Below are 21,735 nucleotides of genomic sequence, written 5' to 3'. Positions count from 1 at the left end.
ACATAAACGATTAGCATTTGGGTGGCTTCCAGTGGTAAATTACAGAACCTCTGAAAGTAAATTCAAGCCATCAATCAAGAAGGTAGCCTCTATATAGACTACAAACACCTTGCTAGCCGGCATAATCTAGCATCTAATGTTAGCCTACAACCAGAAAGTATTTTGGTTCCAACTCCTTTTTGACAAGTCAATCTCATTTCTTCATCTACATAATAGAGAAAATAATTAACTCCTCCACATGGTTGTTCTGAGGATGCATGTGATAATTGCTGTAAAGTTCTTTGTATGCTGAAAGTGCAGCAGCTGGAAACCACAGGCTAAGAGTTTTGTGCAGTGCTGTGGTATGTCTGAGCTGACTGGGAGGATCTTGGAGATAATGCATTCATATAAATGCAATTCAACCCAGTTTACCAATTTAACCAAACAACAAACTATAGGTTCAAACTGTGGTTTGTTTGTCCCTCAACAGTCCAGAGTACCAGGTTTGGACATTGCAGCAAACAGGGCAATCCTGAGTTGATTTATAATCAGGAAACAAAGTGGAAGTGGCGATGAGTCATGAAGCAGTGCACTTGCTTGCTCCCGCGAGGGCCCAACAACCTATGGATTACTGTTACGTGTGAACTGGATCAATGACCCTGTTCAGATGACATGCTAAGCCACGGTGGTTAAGCATTTTCAGCTAAACATTATGGATTAGCGTCTCATGTGAACCATGACTTAGCATGTCGTGTGTCCAGTGCAACAAAGCTACAACTCCCAGAATGCCTAGGCAGGAAGGGAGGGGTTATCGGGGTCTGGAAGCGACAGGTACTTGTGGCCTCACCACTGTGGGCCCAGCATCAGCGAGAAACGGAGGGAAGTTGGTGGCTCTCAGGGGACATGGGCAGCTGCGGGGTGCTCACAGACCCTGTGGTGAGCAGTGCAGGGTCTCACATGGCCGGGTGGGTGACCCACCGGGAGCAGCAACAGCGAGGCCACTAGCACCTGTCGCTCCCAACCCCCAATAAGCCTCTTCCTCCCTGCCTAGGCATGCTGGGAGTTGCAGGCTTTGCAGCACTGGACACAAGGGCTGGGCAGGACCCAGAGGCTATTCCGTAAAATGGCCGCCGACACCATGGACTTCTGAAGCCGAGGCTGAATCTTGCACAGCCCTAGTGTGAACCATTCTTAACCATGGTGGCTCTATAACCATGGTTTAAACACACTCAGTAACCATTTGCTGCAAAAGGCTTAGTGGCTTAACCATGGCTTAGCATGTTGTCTGAAAAGGCACCATGAGTGATTTGGGCTGTGCCACATTTATCTCAATGAAAAGTATTCAAAGAAAGAATGTGCCTGGAAAAATAGTAGGCTTTTGGATTATGTAATTAAGAATCTGACACCCATTGAAATAGGCACAATATGTAAACCCAGTTCACTCACCCCGTTATTTCTGTGGTGAGAAGTTGAAGTCTTACTCAATTGTTTTTCCCCAAACCCCCATAAAAGTAATGATTAAAAAAAGCCCACAAACATAAATGGGCTAAAACAACATGGTTATTGTCATTAACTTGCTTCCTGACCATTTCCTTAACAGAGAATATAGACTTGTCCGTGAATTCTCCTATTTATTTGATGTATAGTGGCCTGGACTCCTTCTCCTTCTCTGACCATATTTGGAGGAAAAGGCTTAACTTGGGCCAGAGTGAGCATCACCCTCCTTTGCCAAGAACAGTTTCTGGACTGTCTTTGCAGAAGGCACAGACAGCGTTGGAAATTCTTCAGCAGGCTGCCTCTTTCCCTTCCCTCCACCCTTTCTTTCCCTTCCTCTGTTTAGGGAAACAAGGGAGTTTATGCAGGTCCCTACTCTTACTCACCTACAGCCCTGGAACAGAGTTGGGCCAGTGGCGCTCAGTTCACCTTAGATATCAAAACTCTGTATGCATGAACACATGGAATTACCATCCTCTGACATAAAATAAGGCAACATACCATCCTGAAACTGAAGGTCTACTTGTGGAGAACATGGAGAGCTCTGTTCGGGGATATTCATGCTCTCCTCCACAGGTTTTGGAGATACAGGCTCTTGCTTGATTTGAACAGATGAATCAAGGGCTGTGATGGCTCCAATGCCACCAGTCGTTTGGAATGTAGGCGGATCGCTTACTTGGACAGGGGCTGCCAAAGGAACAGGGCCTATCTGGGCAGAAACAAGTGAAGCGGCTTCCAGAAGTGGGACAAGACCACCTGGATTAGCAGGAAGATCCTGGTTCAGCTGAAGCTTGCTAGTTGTTTTTTCACTCGAGCCGCTGGGATGAAGCTGCTGCAGCTGCTCGGAAGGTTCGTAGGTTTCTAAGGAGACAGAATATATGCATTTCACATTAAAGGCCTTCATTTTCTTAAATATGACGTGTGAGCTCCGCTCCAACTTTTCCTAAGCCAGGTATTATGTGCACCGTGACTGGGTTAAGAAGCGGGATGCCACCTCACTTACCATTCTCTTCTGATTGTGTGGTTGGTTGCCCTGCTAGCCTCTGCATCCCATTCCCTTGTGTTCATGGAGGGTGTACTGAGATTAGTGGAGCATCCTCTTTTCCCAATGATTTTTCTTCTTTGAATTCCCATCCCTCAGGGAATCTGAAGCACTCACTGGTGCTACCTGTCTCCCCAAGTCCTACCCCCCCTTTTCCTATGTTTTACTTTAATCACCCTTTGGGGAGACTCACTATGACAGTTTTAGAATCCCTTGAATAATTTCAAGGAACTAAGCCACAAGAGGAAATAATTTCAAAACAAGCAACAGCCATTAAGCAGGTAGGAACAGGGCAATTTCCATGGGGCCCTGTCACTTTAGAACTCCCTTCCTCTCTATATTGGTTTTTAGGAGAACCCTGAAGACATTTATTACCTGACAGCTTTTGCATGATTTTAGGGTTTCTTTTCTAACTATTTTAGCTGTTGGTGTTGTCTTCTATAATAAATGAGGATGTATTTATCTATCAGTACCACAGCTCCAAGACCATGGACCTGAAACTTGGCATGCATACTAAGGGGACCCTAGAGTTTGCACTTTGGGACTGCTTGGTTTTTTAAAACGCCTATTAATATTAATTAATTTAAATGGGTCAGTGAGTTTGAAGCCTGCAATACTGACTTCAGTCACTAGGTGCCAGCCTTCATTAAGGTTGATCCAGTCTGAAGCAGGGGAAGGGGTGGGGGAAGTAACCCAAGAGATATTTATACAGCTGCCCCCTTTTCCCTGCAGTGTACACCCACACCACCAAGGAATGGAGTGGGCAGATACCTCCCTCAGGGGGCTGGGAGCTCCCATGCCAGGGGCTGTGCCTATGGATGCCAGTGGGTATGGCTTCACTCAGACAGGACAGGCACAATGTGTCCAACTCTGACAGCTGCATAAGTCTGCTTGAAGGCTTCACTGTATCCAACAAACTAAGGGCTATTTCAGTCAGTGTGAAACTGGGTTCATTTGCTAGTAGTTGTAGATTTTATAATTGATTGTTCTGGTGTTTTAAGTGGCTACTGTAAGTCATGCTGGGAAGGTAGATCCCCCAAAGTATTAAATCTATTAAATCTATAAAATAAATAAATAAATAAATAAATAAATAAATAAAGGCACTCCATTTTGATTGTTACAGTGCTGGGATGTTTTATTCTCTTGCTCTGTTTTTCAAGTGATTTGTTTTTATTCCAAGTTGTATTTTGCTGTGTTTTAAATTGTATTCTATTGTGATTGCGTGTTGTGCTTTTTGCTTATTTTGCACACTACCCAGATAATTATCATTAGTGGACAGCTTATAAATTGATTGACTGAATGCATTTCTTAGCTGCCTTTCAGGGCAGGAGCCCTCACAAAGCGGCTCACAACACTCTAAGTGTCAGCGCAGCAACTGGACTGTTCCGATTACCTTGCAGCCCCTGCAGGATCTGAATTCTTTGGCTCCTCAAAGTTCCCATTTCTACTGATACCTAGAAAACAGGAGAGATTCATTCAGGTCCATCCAAATACATCCTTCTAAAACTGCTAGAGCTACCAGGCTTCAAAATGCAGAAGTACCTGCTGCTTCAGTACAAGCAGACGCTGGACTTCAATATATGCTGCCTGCAGAGCAGCTCGAGCCTGCAGGAGGCTTCCATCTACGCACTGCAAGGATTTGCTCAGTTCTTCTTCCCTCAGGGAAATAGACAACAGCTGGTCTACCTGAGAACGCTCTGCAAAAGAAAATCAGTAGCAAGGCATGACATGGCCACTTCTAGGGCATATGGAAAGCTATCACATTTGTCACACATCCGTTTTCCAAGGCCCATTCCATTTGTGTAAATTTACACATGGCAGCCTAGTGAAAGCAAACTGGTAGAAATGAGATATTTAGTCCCCACCTTTCCACCAAGGAAACGGCACTCAACTCAGCTATCGTACTGTATCAAGTGTAGGGCAAAATGGGAGCATCATCATCTTACGTGTGATGAACTTGGAATGCCCTACAACTAATAGTCAACCTTCCATTATCAGACCAAGGAAAGCACCATTCCTAAGAAACCTAAGGCACAATTAATGTTTGACTTCCACTCAGATTAGGGGCATGAACAGATATAAATCTACGTAAGAAGTAGAACTTCTACAAAGGGCCTCCTAAAAAATGTAAACTAGAAACAATAATGCAATGCAAACTCATTTCTCCTAATCACTCACCTTTTTTGCCTTTAATCTTCCTTCGTTTATTTTTTCTTTCTAGACTTGGAATTTCAGGAGAGGATCCCTCCTGCAAATTAAAATGTGAGCATTCCTTGTTAGCTAACCTAGTGTACTTGAGGCTTTGTACATAACCTACAGATTTAGTGTCTATTTCATAACATCAATTGTCTACCAAGCCTATATCAGGTGTTTAAACAAACAGGGTTGGATGCAGAGTTAGTCTTACTTAAAATAGACTCACTGAAATCAATGGGACGTAAGTAGTCATGACTAACTACAGACCCATGGAAATCAATGGGTTTACTCTGGGCTACGTTTGGTCAATCCGCTATATTATCAGGTGACAAAAGTCCATGAAACAGATTTGGCCAGGATTCTGCATACTGCATTTCTTTATTGAGGTCCCTCACTGATAAAACATTGAACAGACAGATATGATCTTGAAAGTGGTAAATAAGACCACACTAAGAACCACCAGCATAACACTAGAATTATTCTCCAAATAAGCAAGAACATAAGAACAGCCATGCTGGATTAGACCAAGGGTCCATCTAGTCCAGCACTCTGTTCACACAATGGCCAACCAGCTGTTGACCAGGGAACCACAAGCAGGACACGGTGCAACAGAGCCTCCCACCCATGTTCCCTAGCAACTGGTGTATATAGGTTTACTGCTTCTAATACTGGAGGTAGAACACAGCCATCAAGACAGGTACCCATTGATAGCTTTCTCCTCCAGGAATTTATCCAGCTCCCTTTTAAAGCCATCCAAAATTGGTGGCTGTCACTACATCTTGTGGTAACGAATTCCATAGTTTAACTATGCGCTATGTGAAGAAGTGCTTCCTTTTATCGGTGCCGAATCTCCCACCAATCAGCTTCATGGAATGACCTCTTTGGGTTCTAGTATTAAGGGAGAGGGAGAAAAATGTCTCCCTATCCACATTTTCTTCATCATGCATAATTTTGTGCACCTCTGTCAGTTCTTCCCTTAGCCTCCTTTTTTCCAAGCTTAAAGGATTCACACTGCATCAGGATAAATTCCTTAGGCCAAACTAGTTGTTCATGACAAGTCATAATCTCTATAAACGAAGATGCAAAGGTTGATGAACCAGAGTGATTACACAGAATATGTTAAGATAGTACTACACATATGGTCATTTTCTAGATTCTGAAACATGTTTTAAATGGTTGCAAATGAACATTAATTTCTACCGGTATTCAGACAACTTACTCCGGTTGCTCTTCTTTTTTTGCCAGCTCCCTGGCTGTCATTCTGCTCATTGCCTGATGTATAACTGCTGTCTGTTGCTGCATCAAGCGCGCTGAACAATGCAAGGCCTGAAGCCATACAGTATCTTCCCCCTGGAATCTCCAGCATGTCTTGGCTCTCAAGTAACTGGGCGCTGTATTCAGGGCTTCTCTGGGCTTCTCGTCCACTAAACGCTGGGATTCTGTTAACCTCAGGGGGAGTCTGTAAGCTGAGTCTCCTTCCATTGGAAATTAAATCAGTTCTGTCAGACATGAATGGTGAGGAAGGAAGAGAAGAGGACTCTTGTTTCATGCTAGCCACAACATCTGCAAGCATCTGGGATCCATATGTTACATCCTCAGTGTTGGCAATTGAACTGGTTTGCCTTTGCTCATTTTCTTTGCTTGTCCCTTGGTTGCTGAAGAAACTGTAAACAGAGGCTGTCTTATCCACAGCCACACTGCTTTCAGAGAGGCTACGTTTTCTAACAGTCCCAGGGGAACCTATGGATATCCCTTCCCAGTGGAATCCTTCAAGACTGGTCAGGTCAGCTTCCTCACCCAACTCAAGATCCTCCTGTTCATTCTGGATGAGGGGAACCATCTCAATGCCAAACCTTAAAACGCAAAAGTGAAACAAACACTTAAATCTTTTATTTTGGTAGAGTTTTAATGACTAAAACATAGCTATAACCACAATTAAGTTTCATCTATGGGTAGCTCAACAATGCTGTTATATATAAAGCTTTGAACTTCACAGTTCCCACAATATTATTGAAGATCCTACTTACTGAAAGGATAATTTTTCCACTTGGGAGTAAACTGAGATGGATGACAGGGCAAAGAGGAGATGGATGGCAGGGCAGAGAGGAGGAACAGCTATGGCGTTTGCCATTGTTCCACTGAAAAACTTAGTGAACTTGAAATAATTACAACACGAACTAAAGTAGTTACTCTGATCACAGCTTCTCTTTAAAACCTAGAAATCTAGAGTTACTGCAGTGAATCTGGCTCACTAGGCCAAGAACATCACAGCTCTGCCCTGACCAGCTGGTTTAAATGCCAAGATTGCATCAATGCAGTGATTACTAGAAGCCAACATGGATTTGTCAGGAACAAATCCTGTCAGACTAATTTGATCTCATTTTTTGATAGGATAACCTCCCTTGTGGACTGTGGGAATGCTGTGGACATCATATATCTTGACTTCAGCAAAGCTTTTGACAAAGTACCACATGACATTCTGATTAACAAACTAGCTAAAAGTGGGCTAGATGGAACAACTATTAGGTGGATTCACAGTTGGCTACAGAATCGGACTCAAAGAGTACTTATCAATGGAACCGTCTCAAACTGGGGAGAGGCAACGAGTGGGGTGCCACAGGGCTAAGTCCTGGGCCCAGTGCTCTTCAACATTTTTATTAATGATTTGGACGAGGAGGTGCAGGGAACGCTGATCAAATCTGCAGATGACACAAAATTGGGTGGGATAGCTAATACCCTGGAAGATAGAAACAAACTTCAAAGTGATCTTGATAGGCTGGAGTGCTGGGCTGAAAACAACAGAATGAAATTTAATAGGGATAAATGCCAAGTTCTACATTTAGGGAATAGAAACCAAAGGCACAGTTACAAGATGGGGGATACTTGGCTCAGCAATACCACAAACGAGAAAGATCTTGGAATTGTTGTAGATCGCAAGCTGAATATGAGCCAACAGTGCAATATGGCTGCAAGAAAGGTAAATGCTATTTTGGGCTGCATTAATAGAAGTATAGCTTCCAAATCACGTGAGGTACTGGTTCCTCTCTATTCGGCCCTGGTTAGGCCTCATCTAGAGTATTGTGTCCAGTTCTAGGTTCCACAATTCAAGAAGGATGCAGACAAGCTGGAGCGTGTTCAGAAGAGGGCAACCAGGATGATCAGAGGTCTAGAAACAAAGCCCTATGAAGAGAGACTGAAAGAACTGGGCATGTTTAGCCTGGAGAAGAGAAGATTGAGGGGAGACATGATAGCACTCTTCAAATACTTAAAAGGTTGTCACACAGAGGAGGGCCAGGATCTCTTCTCGATCCTCCCAGAGTGCAGGACACGGAATAACGGGCTCAAGTTAAAGGAAGCCAGATTCCAGCTGGACATCAGGAAAAACTTCCTGACTGTTAGAGCAGTGCGACGGTGGAATCAGTTACCTAGGGAGGTTGTGGGCTCTCCCACACTAGAGGCATTCAAGAGGCAGCTGGACAACCATCTGTCAGGGATGCTTTAGGGTGGATTCCTGCATTGAGCAGGGGGTTGGACTCGATGGCCTTGTAGGCCCCTTCCAACTCTGCTATTCTATGATTCTATGATTGTATCTTGGAATCAATATCTGGTGGCTGTTAGTTAACTGAAGGCCATTATGGAGGTAAACTGAAGATGAGATGGAGCTACATCAGCTACGCTGCAAAAAACTTTAATAACGGATACATACATTTATATAACGTGAAGCTATTTCTTACTCTTAAAATCTTTATCCTATCTACATAATACTATTAAAAATAAACTGTTTAAACCCTTTATACGAAAAAGATACAAAATCCTTCATACAAAAAAGAAGCCCAAAGGTTTCTTTATTCAGTAAATTCATAGGCTACCTGGGAGTTTTGTATAAAGGATACATATATACCACTAATAGATTTCTTTTTCTACTAAAGGATACATACATACCACTGATGGATGCAGGGAAGTGGGGTGTTCGCCCCTTTACTCTCAGCACCATGTGTGCAACTGTTAGTCTCTCTCTTCAGCTGCCAGCTCCGATCTCTATGTTTCATCTTTGCCAGGTTGCTTGTGTCAATAATGTATTGAGAATGTCTTTTCAAAAGGTCAACTAGGGAAACAACCTCCTGAAAGCTATTTCTGTGACGTAACCATTATGGAGTCTCATTGACTGGGTTCACATGATTACTGAAACCCATCATAGCTTATGGTGGGTTATGGCGTACGCTGGTGCATGCTAGGCTTTTAAATATTCAAGCTGCGACTGCAGCTTGCATCATCCGAATCTGGCAAGGATGAGTTGCTTGTGTGGTTAACAAACCACCCGACGCCAACAACCCACTGTCATTGGGTTTGGATGACACAACAAACCACAGTTGCAGCTTGAATATTCAAAGTGGCTTGCCAGACGCACTGCAACCTACCATGGCTTAAATAAGTAACAGTTGGCTGCTTGATCATATGAACCATTGCACTGGTTCCTGCAAGGTGGAGCCAATGAGAATGAAGGCCCTACCCCCATCCTTTTTCTTTCCATTATGGGCATCCTTGCAGACACTATGCTGAAGAACTGCTCCATGTGACTGCTGGCATACACAGTTGCAGGGGCAGAGACTCCTTGGAGTCAGTCCAGCTCAGCAGACTCACTTATGGCATGGCTGTATGTAGCAGGCTAATGGGTGTGATCATGGGAGTAATAAAGTGGGTAGGATTGTGTGTATTTGCACTTTGTCCTCTCCACCTCTTTCTGCACTGCAGTTTGTGTGTCAATTTCTCTATTTTTTCTCCAAATTTTCCCCTTTTGTTGTCAATTCTCTTGGCTTTCTCCCTCTTTTACTGATCGGCCAAACAACTGCTTGATTGGTTTTTGCCCAGCTTCCTCCTGCCTTGATCCAATGATTGAGGAGGGATTGATCATATTTAGCTCCCTGCTCTCTCAACAGGTTACAGAAATCAACAAATGCACTGCAGCCACTTTGCTTCCTAAAATTTAGTGGTAATTGAGGTGTGTAAATGCCCCAAGTTTTTCCCCTCTTGGGGCAGGAAAGATTTGCTGTAATTTGCTTTCAGCATATGCACTGTTTTTTTAAACTGCTGAGCATCATTAACAAGACTTTTACCAGTAAGTCAATAAAATTGGAGAGAAATTGCCACTGTGCTGTTTCAATTTGTAAGAGGACTGAGGTGACTATATATTTTAAAAATGCTCTGCTTTTGCTGCTCCTCCCTGAGCAGTTTCAACTTGTAAAAGGCAAATACTCTGCTTTGCTTTCTGGGCGTCCCTGCTGCTTAACTTAATGCTTGTGTCTTGGAATATGGCTCACTTCTGAGTAAAAATGCAGAAAACTGAGATTCATTCCCTGTATTTTGCTTTCATTACTTCTGAGTAAATATCCTTTGTCTTACTTCTGAGAAAAGACATGGGAGGCAATATATGGCTTGCTATTTCTTTTGAGTAAACATGCTTCAGCTTGCAATGGCTTCCTTCTTTCTAATGAACAAATTAATTTAAAAAAATAAATTTTCATGGGGCTGTCGCCTCAATTAATTCATCTTAAAATTATTTCACCACTTTTGCAATTTGTTTTACTTTATAAAAAGCTGCTTGTGTATGGGGTTTTTAAGCTGCTTAAAATATTATTAATTTGTTATTAGTTCTGATAGAGCTGTTATCACCACCATTATCTTGTGCTGTTCATTTATGAGTTTGAATCTTATGCACCTCATTTTCGTTTCTGTTGCTAAGGCTTGCTTAAGAATAGTTTCTGTGTTTTCTCTGAGAACAGTATTAGTAGCATCTTTATCATTATCATCTTGTGCTGGGCATTTATGATTTCGAACTATAACAATTTTCCTGTTTTCTGTGGTTTGCTCCATCTCTCCTACTAGATACAGTGGGCACTAGCAGTCACTGATACATATATCAGTGGACTGTCAAGAAATACTTTTGTAAGCCGCCGTGAGAGCCTTTTTTGGCTGAATGGCGGCATAAAAATCCTTAAATAAATAAAATAAAAATAAATATATGGTGTACGTACGTACAAAATACTCAGCAAGAGCCATATTTCAAAGCAGGTAAACTACAAACCTTGGTAGACCTTTGCCAAGTTCTTGCTTCTTCTTTGACACCTGTTGAAGGACCTGCTCCCAGTTTACGTTTCTACGAGATACGCTAATAATCTGCCGCAAGGTCGGCTTGAGCCCCGATTCCTTCTCAGTTTCACTCTTCCGGTGGCCACTAACATTTCGAATGCGCCTTGCACTGTTGAGATTGGGCTCAGGTAGATGCGAGCCTGTTTTGTTCTTCAAACTTGTGCGCCAAGTTAGGTCTCTTTGGAGAGATGCTGGAAAGCCAAGTTTACTCAATTCAGGAAGAAGAGGACCCGAGGACTGCCCTGCTGTATCTTTCTGTAGCAAATGATTTGAATGACCTCCATAGCTTTCCTCTTCAGGGGCATCATTTGATTTTGTAGCATCTTCATCACCATTGTCTTCCAGTGATGCTTTCAAGTCAACATCTAAATGGTGCTGACCATTTGATAGGACATCTAGAGAGCCCATTTGGAATTCGGTATATTTTTTATCAGCATCTTCCAATTCTCCTAGACAGTTATCTTTTTTAGCAGCACTGTGGTCAGACTCAACAAGATCACAAGATGCACAAGCACTGGAAGGAGTACATTTGTTTCCTGTTACATCTTCATAGCTCACATCCCTCAGCCCACCTACTGGGGCCTCACACATCTTCAGGGTATGCGCAGAGTCCTCAATGCGCCATTCTTCATTTGCATCAGTCCAAGTACCTCTACAAGGTCTTGAGTGAGAGTTTTGGAAAGAATGGCTGCACTTGAACTCTTCTTTGGCCTTTTGTAATGCTTCACTTAAGTTTTCATTGTTGCTAAGGACGTGCCTGATGTCTTTTAAACTGTTATAGCTATTGTATTCATTGCTCAGTTGGGGTGTACATAAGGTAGAATTATTCGCCTCTAAATTTAGTGAGTTTAGTTGGTTCTGATATTCTCCAGACGATGAGGATAAGAGAAGTTGGACATGTTTCAATAGATTATTTGGGCTTCTTTTTTGAGAAGATGGCTTTATATCTGGAAGAGCCAGAAGTGGGGACTTCAGAGATGGCATCTTGTTACCTTTGCCTTCAACTTGGTCTGATTTTGTCTCACTGGTACAGTCTGTTGGTGGCTTGCATGGTGTAAGTTTGTCAGATGCCACTTTGTAATTAGAGGATGCAGAATATGTCTCTTCCCATTTTTTCAATTTTGGGTTGTTCACTTTAGGATCTGCTGATTTTGGAGAGGGTGACAGATGGGCAAAATCTGTTTTCTCAGAGGTTTTAACTACACTCTCATCAGGCAGTGGCTGCTGCTCTAAAGCTTTCTGAGAAGGATAGGGAGCCCAACGATTTATCTTTTCTCGGGAAGGGCTGCTATGCTTTCCATTGACTTTGGAAGACTTGCTATCTGATTGCTCAGGAAGACCAAAGTTTAGCAACCCATCTGAAGGTAGCTGATCACTAGTGAAATCCAATAAGCAATTCATGTTGCCATTTTCATTAGCAAGGCCTGTATAAGATGCCACAGTGTTACTCTCCTGCCATTGCCATGCATACCTTTCTCTACTGTATTTATCCTGCATACTCTTGCTTTTTAGCCAGGAAGCATCCATGTTGTCTATCTGGGAACCATTGTTTGCAGCCCTGTTCCTTCCTAAGTTCCATCCACTTCCACTTTGTTGACCAGGCTTCCAGTTTCCTCCCAAATTTTTAGACTGCCAATTAGAAAAGCCGTTCTTTCCTTCAGAAATCCACTTGGAACTTCTTCCCCTTCCACCATGATGCCAACCTGATGTTCCTCTTCCAGCATTCTGATGCCAAGCACCTCCAGTATTCCCATAGCTATGATACCAATTTGAAGACACTCCGGAATTATTTGAATGCCACCCGGGTCGTCCTCTTTGGCTGATGAGATGCCTGTTTGTATTACTGGGGTTCCTTGCAGAATGTTTGGGTTTTCCTTGCCTGGGGTTTAAGAAGCCATCATTTTCCCATTTCCAATCCCTCTGCGATGGTCCACAGTGATACCTTGGCGAATCATAAGCATCTCTGTCTTGAAAAGTGGTCCTTTCATCTTGCCGTCTTTGTAATCGCCTGTCATCACTTTCTGTTTCGTGGTTCCCATGGCACACTTCACCTGCTCTATAAAGACACAAACATTTTTATCTAAAGAGCCTATTCCAACTCATTCTCAATAATACACACAACTAGGCCCTATCTAAGATAACTTGGAGTACTGTATGTTTACGTTTTGCCACTTGTTTGCTCACCAAGAGCAAGCAGTTATTTCTTCCAAGGAAGCAGGGGCTGTGGCATGCACTAAAGAGCAAGGTCAGCCTAAGCAGCTATACCTTTATCTCATTTTTAAAATCTATAAACTACCCTTTACCCACACTGGATATCAGGGTGGTTTATATAACATTATAACAAGGCAAATAACAAGGCAACCTGATACCCTCCAGATGGTTTGGACTGCAAATCCCATCATCTTCCAATGGTCAGAAATCCTGGGAGTTATAATCCAAAACATCTGGAGAGCACCATTTTGGGAAAAGCTGGTGCAAATACTCACAGCTTAATTACGTGACAGTCAGTTGTTAAAGTGAACTAGGATTAATTGCCACCAGTTAACCTGGCAATGATGGCAAGTGCACCCTCTTGGCCATTGAAATGCTTCCTCTGCCAGCGATGAATAGCCTTGGTAAGAGGCCTTTTCTGGTGCTACAGAAGAATACAGAAACTGTTTCTCTCTTCTGCATTTTAGCATTATCCATCAGAGAGTTAATGCAGGCAGGCAGAGAGAGAAGTTGTGCACCTTGAAGGGATATACCTGCCCCCATCTCACACTTATAGCAGAACAGTTAACTGAAAAGGATCTTGAAAGGATGTTTTGAAAAAGTTTTCTTAAAAATGTTTGGGAAAAGCAACTAGACCTAGTCTTGAAGATACAGCTTCAACATTTAAAACGCTATTTGTTCTGCATAGTTGACAGTACAAATCATGCTTTGAATTTGCCTAGTTTCCAGTGGAAAAAAGTTTTCGTTTGCCTGTGTTATGCATAATGTAATGCTTCTAAGACTATAAAGCTACAACTTCTGCAATTTGGCAATCTGCTGGCAGGCTGTTCACAGGAGCGGATTTAGGTTTTGCCAGGAAAATCATGCAATCTTCCAAGGAGAATTCTACTTTTTCATAGGTAAAATACAATCCTCCCAGCAACATTAAGTGAAATACAAGATTTTTATCGTGTAAAAATCAAGAGGCACATTTTGCTTTCTCCCTGTAGGCTGCTGGAGACATAACGGTATGAAAATTTCACACTATGGCATCCATCTTCACAACCCCTGATCACAGGCATGCTTAAGGTTTCAAGTTTCACATCCCTTTTTAACTCAATCTCTCTAGGAGTTCCATAAATGGGCTTCAGTGATTATCGAATTTGTAGATCGTTGCAGCTTCCAAGGATAAAAGAAAGTCACAAGGACTGATGGAACATTTTTCCATTATCAGCCGATGTGACTAGATCATAGGATGCAAAAATGTGCTGCACCTTATAGTTGGATCCAAAGATCCTGCTATGTGAATGCTTGGCTAACCTTTTTCTCCTCTGCCAAGTTTGACTCTACCAGGAGACTTTACACACATTCTAGAGTATCTAAACTCTGGAATAGAGAAAAATTAATTTATTTCAGCTAGGTTCATTACGTTGAAAGCTGTGAGAGGAACACTAATCAGAATGGCTCATTTATAACTTAAAAATAGATTGGCTTAGATCCAAAGATCCTGCTGTGTAAATGGAAGATACTTTTGCTGAGGAAGACTGGTAGTAAGGTAGTCCACTAATTCCCCTCTTATATCTGCAGTCCCACAGCCCCCCAAAAAACTGGCTCCAGAGAGTTTACAACCTTCTAAAGCGGTTTTGGGGAGCACCTATGCATGCGCAGGAGGGCAGGGAATTGGTGATCACCACTATACCCTATGTGAGCAGAAGTAGCAGGATCTTTGGATCTATCCCATGGAAGACTACAAAGCAGATTTTTGCCCTTTAAACTGAACAGTGCCAAACACAATATGAAAAAAGCAATGAACATTACACTGCAGTGCACAGCCAGTTTGAAATATGATGCACAATTATGCAGAAAATCCATAAGAACAGAATGTACACATAAATTGGGCAAAGAATTTAATTCAAGATCCCAAAGCATTTCTAGACAACAATGATTTCAAAGGAAGTTAAAAAGGTTTCCAGGTTTACTTGATAGAACTGTAGGGAACAAAGCACAGTTCTAGGTTCCGTATAATAATTTTTACCATTTAATATTTTTTATTAACAATTAAATTATCGATGCACATTTAATTCAGAAACCTAGTTCACTACCTTTATTCATTAATAAAGGTATAATAAAGTAGATTATAAATGCTAAAGGCACAGTGACCTGCGGCAAAGGGTTATCCAGTTTTGCCATGTGCAGTAGGCATGTGCAATGTCGATCAAAGAACTAACGTATTCCAAGAAAGGATCTTAATACACTTAAATGAGATAACCATGCATGAGAAGATCAGCTATATCATATAGAGCAGGAGAAGCTATATCAATCAATGGTTATCTATTCTGAAAACGTTACCTAGAAGGCCATATGCAGACTATCAGACTTGTATACTAAAAATAGTAACTTATACAGCTCTTTGTACTCTCCCAATTGCATGCAACTGCAGACTTATGCTAAAAGTGCAGTCCATTTCTTGATGTTCAAAGAGCCTTTAAGGACTCCATATTGCAACTACCAAAGAAATATGGAGACACTTACCTGTTCTGCTCATTTCTTTGCTTGATTAACTGGATGAGTTCCTTGTCAAAGTATTCTTCGTTAGCCTCTTCTTTCCCTTCCTCTGCATCATGGGCTTCAACCTTGTCTTTGTGCAGCTGGCTGGAGATGTGCTTAGCGTATGCTGACAAGCCCACCACTGTCACCCTACACACCTGGCACTCATGATTGCTGTCCCTGGGGAAAGATGGAGAAGATGGACATTCAATTCTTCCCACAGGCATGGCAAACAATGCTGATCTTAATTCAGTTTCCTCTGAATGTGCAAGTCTCAGATCAACTGTACACACGGCCTAGTGATCCGTGCTGTAGTTTTCATAGAGCCTTGCAGATTTATATGCCCTTTTCTTTTGCAGCGTTGGTTGAGTTTGATGATTTCTTGGTGGTTTTCAGATTTTTTTCCAACAATCAAGAGGTAAAAGACTTGAGAATGATCAGTGTCAGCTGGGATTCTTCTTGGATTGTTGTACTCAAAACCTTCTAAGAGGAAACATAGCAGAGTATGTGGTGGCAGAGTGGAGGGCTTGCAGAGCTAGCAGAAGCTGCCCTGAAGCACCTCCATGGTGCCAGCTGCACTGGGGAAACCCAGTGATAGATTCTAGATTTAAGCTCCGTCTCAGCTTTCATCCCCCGATGAAAGTCAGCGGAGAGGAGGGGAGAGAACAGTTCTGCAGCCAATCCTAACACAGTGAAACCTAAACTGGGACAGCTGGCACAGTGGCCTGGAATTCAAAGACTCCACACCATAGCAAATGAAGGGAAGGGAGCCTCCAGTTCACTGTACTTAACTTGCATCTTCTGAACCAAATAAAGTCCACTCTCTGCTTTGCAAGGATTATCCTAAAGACACAAACATGCTTCAGTTGGAGGAAGACAACAACTGTATCAGACAAGTGGCCGTACTTCAATTTCAGGAAACGTTGCCAAGGAGAAAAAAAGAATCTCACACCACATTTTGTTTCCAGAGTTGTACTTTCGGGAAAAACAAAAAGAGCGCTCTGAGCAATCTACATGCAAAAATAAAAATTCATTTGAGAGAAGAGTGAAGGTGAACAACAACATTAATGCATTTTGTGACTTATATTCTAAACCAGCCTTTCCCAACCTGATGGAGTACAATACCCATCATCCCCAGCCAGCCTGGTGGCGATGCTGACTGGGGATGACATGGCTGTAGTAGCTGGAAGGCACTGGGGAAGTTTGTTCTATAACACTTTGTTAACCAAGAAATATAGACTTAACTGAGTGTTCGATGGTATAATTCCATAAATTCATAATAGGTTTAAGTAGACAGAAAAGGAAAAGCAATCTTCGGAGAGAGAATGATGGCATATTGCAAACTCTATTTAGACTCAATGATCGAGACTCAATGATCCATCCCCAGTCAAGAAGAGGTGAAAAAAATGCATTTAGTACCCCTGGTTTTAAAAATACAGGATTAATGAAACTGTGTTCCAAGACCTATGTGTTTTTGCCAGAAATAAGTTTCTCAGTCCATGCAATCCAAAATACTGACAACATATGCCAGCTTTCTGCAACTTGCTATTTGGGAATCATTGTACTAAGCATTTTTTTAAAAAACAAACAAAAAGCTTTCATTATCTATTAAAGGAAAAGCAAACATAGTTTAGGTATTTTACTTCACTTTAAAGCTTCATGCCACTGTGTATTTGTTATGTGGGTTTCAGCACAGCTGTGAAACCACTTGCTTAGAATATTTTTAATGAAGTGATAGAAGCCCCCATCTCCTAGGTCACAACAATCTTCACTATTCTGTAAAGAATTTCCTTCAAAGGAAACGGAGGCCTAGGAATCTTTGCCCACCTCTGCAATTTTGAAAAGTGTGAAAGACAAAACCAAAGGGGGAAAAATCCTTCACCCACTCACAAGATATTAGACTAACACCCTTCTACATACTTCACTAAGAGAGAGACCAGCTGATTATTAAATAAAGCATTCAACCTCTTAAAAAGGCTTTCAAATGGAAGAGCTGTGTACTTTCAGCTAACTCCTATATAAATACAAAAACTAGGATCTAATGAATCAAACTAGTTTTGCAAGCCCAAGAGGGTTTTGGACTTGCATTGGACAGCAGCTTCCCACCCGCTGCAACCAGCAAACTAACTTTCAGCTGGAAGGGCCATCCAAGAACAGTTTGTGATATGGCATAGGGATTTTGTTTGTAGGGATTTTGTTCAAAACAATCCACAGCCTGAAAAGCTGCCAGGAAAGGGGTTGACACACTCAACGAAAATACTTGCTTCTTCCTTGAAGGAAGTTGCTCCTTGCAACCAGGGAAAACATGCAAACACCTCCCTGAATGCAGACATACCACAACAGAGTCAACTAACCTAACCTAAGAGGGTACCTTTGAATTTTACCTGAACACCCTTCAGGACACCTTTTGTTTTGCATACTGTACTACGTTTTTCTATATAGCTACTAAGATGTAAAATTAGTCAAGGGGCAAGAAGCTCTTTAAGTATTCTATTCAACTGCTAGAATCAAGCTATTGCTCTCTTTGCTGGATCCAGCCTCTAAGCCATCAAGCTCTTTTTCCCCCTTTGTTTCAAACACTGGCTCAGTTCACACAACACTTTTCTCAATGGTGGTTTTAGAACTCCACTGCGAAGTTGTTACACCACCACTGAGAAAAGTGTTGTCTGGAGGGAAAACTGCACCCCACCGTGGAGGTTTTTTTGAGAAACACTCTAGCCCTGAATCTCCACGCTGTTCAGAGGAGAGTTCCTGTGCAACCGTTGTGTTCCATGTTGTCTGGAGGGCTCCATGGAGTTTCCCAGTGGCCATAGAGTTCTCTGGCAAGAGCGGCGAAAAGAGGGAGTGCCACTCCAGGAGAGCCCCTGTGATTCTTTTTTTGCAGCAATGGCTGATGGGATACCATTGAAAGGACTGGGGGAGGAGAGAGTGCGAAGGAATTGTCAATCAAACACTGCATTGACTTTTACTCCACTCCACAGGAGGCCACACCTACACAACAGTAGAGTTGGAACATGTTGTGTGGTGAGTACCCCCTACAAATTCCACTGTTGAGTGGAGTTTTCCCACTGAGTAGAGAAAAGTGTTGTGTGAACTGAGCCAGTGTGTTTCAAACATGGGCTTGCACAATCACCACAACGTAAAAAAACCATGGTGGCTTGCCTAACCACTAGCCAGGATACAGCTTGTAGTGTCATTTGAACCTAGGAGGCATGGCTTGTTGGAGGGGGAACAACCCTCAAACCAGACAGAAATGAAAATGAAATTTTGTGCATTCACTTACAGATTCCAGAGATCGATCAACAGAATGATTTTTCTCCACTGATTCACATTTAATATTTAGCAGCATTAGTATATTTTATACACTGCTTTATGGCAATTGATATCAGAAAAGATTACTTTAGTTAATGTTGTCAGTGGATTAGCAGTGCACATGTTTAAGAGAGCAAAATGTTCACCCCATGTACAGGGTATCTTAGTATAGCACACAGGCTTCCCAGATATCTCCAATTGCCTCCCCACTGCCCGTATGAGAGCAGAGTTCCTTGCTCTTATGGATGTCACACAGATATCCAAATAACTCAACGAGGAGTTAACTGCTTCTAGATTTAGATGCGAAGGCCTCCAAGAAAGGGAACAGGAAGACCTGTGCCCACGTTTTATATGTAGCATAAAAACATGCCAACCAGAGTGTAGTACAAGCATAAGCACAGCACCACTGATATAAATGGGTCACATCCACAGCTGCCCAAATCTGAATATTAACAAGGGGTGGAGTGTAGGGGTAATCTGAATGCAAAAATAATAATAATAAAGAATCTTCTTGATGCTGCTGTGTGCACTACATATAGCGTTTAGATAGTAACCTCAGCAACTGCAAAAAAAAAAAAGTTGATTCCTCATCTCCTATGAAATGTTGTCCAAAATTGTTCTTCTAAAAAATTAGCTGAAATACACAAGCTCAAGTTACATAGCTAAAGTTAATGTTGATGACACTCTAGTATCAGAGCAACCACCCTTCAGCTGTTCAGCATGGAACAGATGGATTCTTATTGCCCTCTGCCTTACTAAGAGTGGAAGTTGACCTGCCTTCTATTAAGGCAAGAATCCACAAGGCAATCATATTTTATGGGGAAAAACTGATGAATCTTCATGAAAATAACTTGGCGAAACAATGTTTTAAAGAACAGCTCGCAAAAGGTGGATGGGCTTGTAACTGGTTGGCATTGTCACAGTCTTGTGTAAAGGATGCTCAGAAACTTCTGGCCCATGATAAAAAAAATTATTAGAAATAGATTTTTTTAAGCAGATGCTCATGAAAATGTACTATCCACCCAGCTGCAGGCCTTTTCCCCATGGTTCAGGTATGTTAAGAAAGAACAATACTTACCGCAGTATTTTCAAGATATGACTTTCCCTGCTTTCAGAAAGGCCTTTACTGCCCTCCGTTTCCAAACAATGCCCACAGCTTATTTGGAGGGGAAGTACAAATGGGTTCCCTATGCCCAGCGGACTTGCATTTGTGGTGCAGGGGAGATAGAAGACATAGTACATGACTTCTTACACTGCTCCTTGTATAAAGATATTAGGGATCACTTTCTGGGAGATCTTCTGATAGCAACAGTGGGTTGGCCCACCACAGATATTATCTGTGATCTGTTAGCAGATTACATTTTATATGACCTTTCGTTCCCAGACATCTTGTTTTATTGTTGTTACTGTAACGGCCTTTGTGCCATAGAGAAATAAAATGTATTCATTCATATTGCCAAGAACCACGTCAATCTGCAGTAAATGTCAGTTTTAAAAGTGAGCAAAAATGCCTCATCTGCACTCAAGAACTACATTAGTCTAAGTAAAAGTCAGTTTTAAGAGTGAACAAAAGTGTCTCATCTGCACCCAAAAAGGGCAGAAGGGTAAATGCCTCCATTTTTTTTAATTGCCTGCACTACACATCTTTCAAAAATACTCTTAAAGAATTTTTAAAAGGTGAACAGAGAGAAAATCTTTCTTGGCTAGCCACCAGTACATAAGACTGCCCCAATATGGTACCCAAAGTATATCTCAGACTACAACTGCCATCAGCGCCTGCCAGTATGACCAAATAGTAAGGGATGATATGAGCTGCAGTCCAAAACAGCTGTAGGGCAACATGTTTTGCTTTACCTCTGATAATTATGTACGTGCATGTGCATGCACACAGTCACTCCAGTTTGGAACACCAAAAGGTTCAAGTTTAATCATCTCCACCTCCTTTATTTATTTATTTTCCCTCTTTCAGCCAAACAGTGGAGCTCAAGGGGTTGAGCTACGCACCTTTCAGAAGCTCACAAGTATGTATGCATAGTACCTCTGAATATGGAGGCTTTATTTTTGTATTGTGGCCATAACTGATCCATTTATGACCTATGTCCATTTTTCTAAGCCATCTATAAGAAAAAAATGCATAGCACAGGATAGTTTTGATCCACTGACCTTTGTGTTATGAAACAAGCATACCTCCACTGTGCTACTCTGCTGACACTTAAACACTAAGTTTGTGACAGAGATGGTAATTGATTCCAGGCCTCCCATAACCCAGCTAATGTTCTGGTTCACATATAATGCTAACTAACTCATGGTTTATTTAACCCATTATTTGTTGCCCTACCCAGACTTTGTCTGGCAGATGATTGAACAAACTTAAAACATTACATACGCTTAATAAGTTAAAAAACTAGAAAACACAATTAAATGGTACTCATAGCATTAGAGCTAAAGATATTTCATTTCACAAAACATAGGGGATTGTGTTCCAAAACACTGCATCAAATTGTAATTTGGCACTGTTATAATCATACCTCCCCCTAAGATTTTCAAGTTCTCGGTGATGAAGCATACTTCTCATGTGCTCATCCATCTCCTAAAAGCAGAAAAAATGATATAAGCCATAAATAGCTAGAAAGTAGAGCACCATGTAATTAAGTAGTCCTCATCTACATAACGATTTCACCCTGTGGCAGATCGACTCCTGCGCAACAGAAATTTTCTGTCTTTTTCTTCAATCGCTTATACTACCTGCAAGTGGCTCTTACTATCATTAGAATGCCAAGCCATTTTTGTGGAAAAGGTGGTATTCAAGAGAGTAGAAACAATGGCTT

The 21,735-nt window shown here is 41.8% G+C and overlaps 1 protein-coding gene across 4 annotated transcripts in view; it reads right to left on the bottom strand.

Annotated features, from left to right (window-relative positions):
* The window catches only part of ZNF106 (zinc finger protein 106), a 137,478-nt gene that overhangs the window by 106,304 nt on the left and 9,439 nt on the right, over window positions 1-21,735 (bottom strand). For 3 of the 4 annotated variants that reach the window (XR_010025073.1, XM_063117667.1, XM_063117668.1), the window contains exons 1-7: window positions 15,581-16,199; window positions 10,794-12,914; window positions 5,931-6,564; window positions 4,694-4,763; window positions 4,058-4,212; window positions 3,909-3,969; window positions 1,975-2,334 (exon numbers count right to left, since the gene is read on the bottom strand). Coding sequence is in view for 3 of the 4 variants with exons in the window: in XM_063117667.1 (XP_062973737.1) it covers window positions 1,975-2,334; window positions 3,909-3,969; window positions 4,058-4,212; window positions 4,694-4,763; window positions 5,931-6,564; window positions 10,794-12,914; window positions 15,581-15,822 (3,643 nt within the window). In the remaining variant the exon portion in view is untranslated. Of the gene's footprint in view, window positions 1-1,974; window positions 2,335-3,908; window positions 3,970-4,057; window positions 4,213-4,693; window positions 4,764-5,930; window positions 6,565-10,793; window positions 12,915-15,580; window positions 16,200-21,435; window positions 21,498-21,735 lie in introns of those variants that run through there. The other variant, XM_063117669.1, reaches the window with a different exon arrangement.

The sequence above is a fragment of the Elgaria multicarinata genome, chromosome 2, assembly GCF_023053635.1.
Source record: "Elgaria multicarinata webbii isolate HBS135686 ecotype San Diego chromosome 2, rElgMul1.1.pri, whole genome shotgun sequence".
In the NCBI taxonomy this organism is placed as follows: Eukaryota; Metazoa; Chordata; class Lepidosauria; order Squamata; family Anguidae; genus Elgaria; species Elgaria multicarinata.
This window is presented reverse-complemented; position numbering and strand designations above follow the sequence as displayed.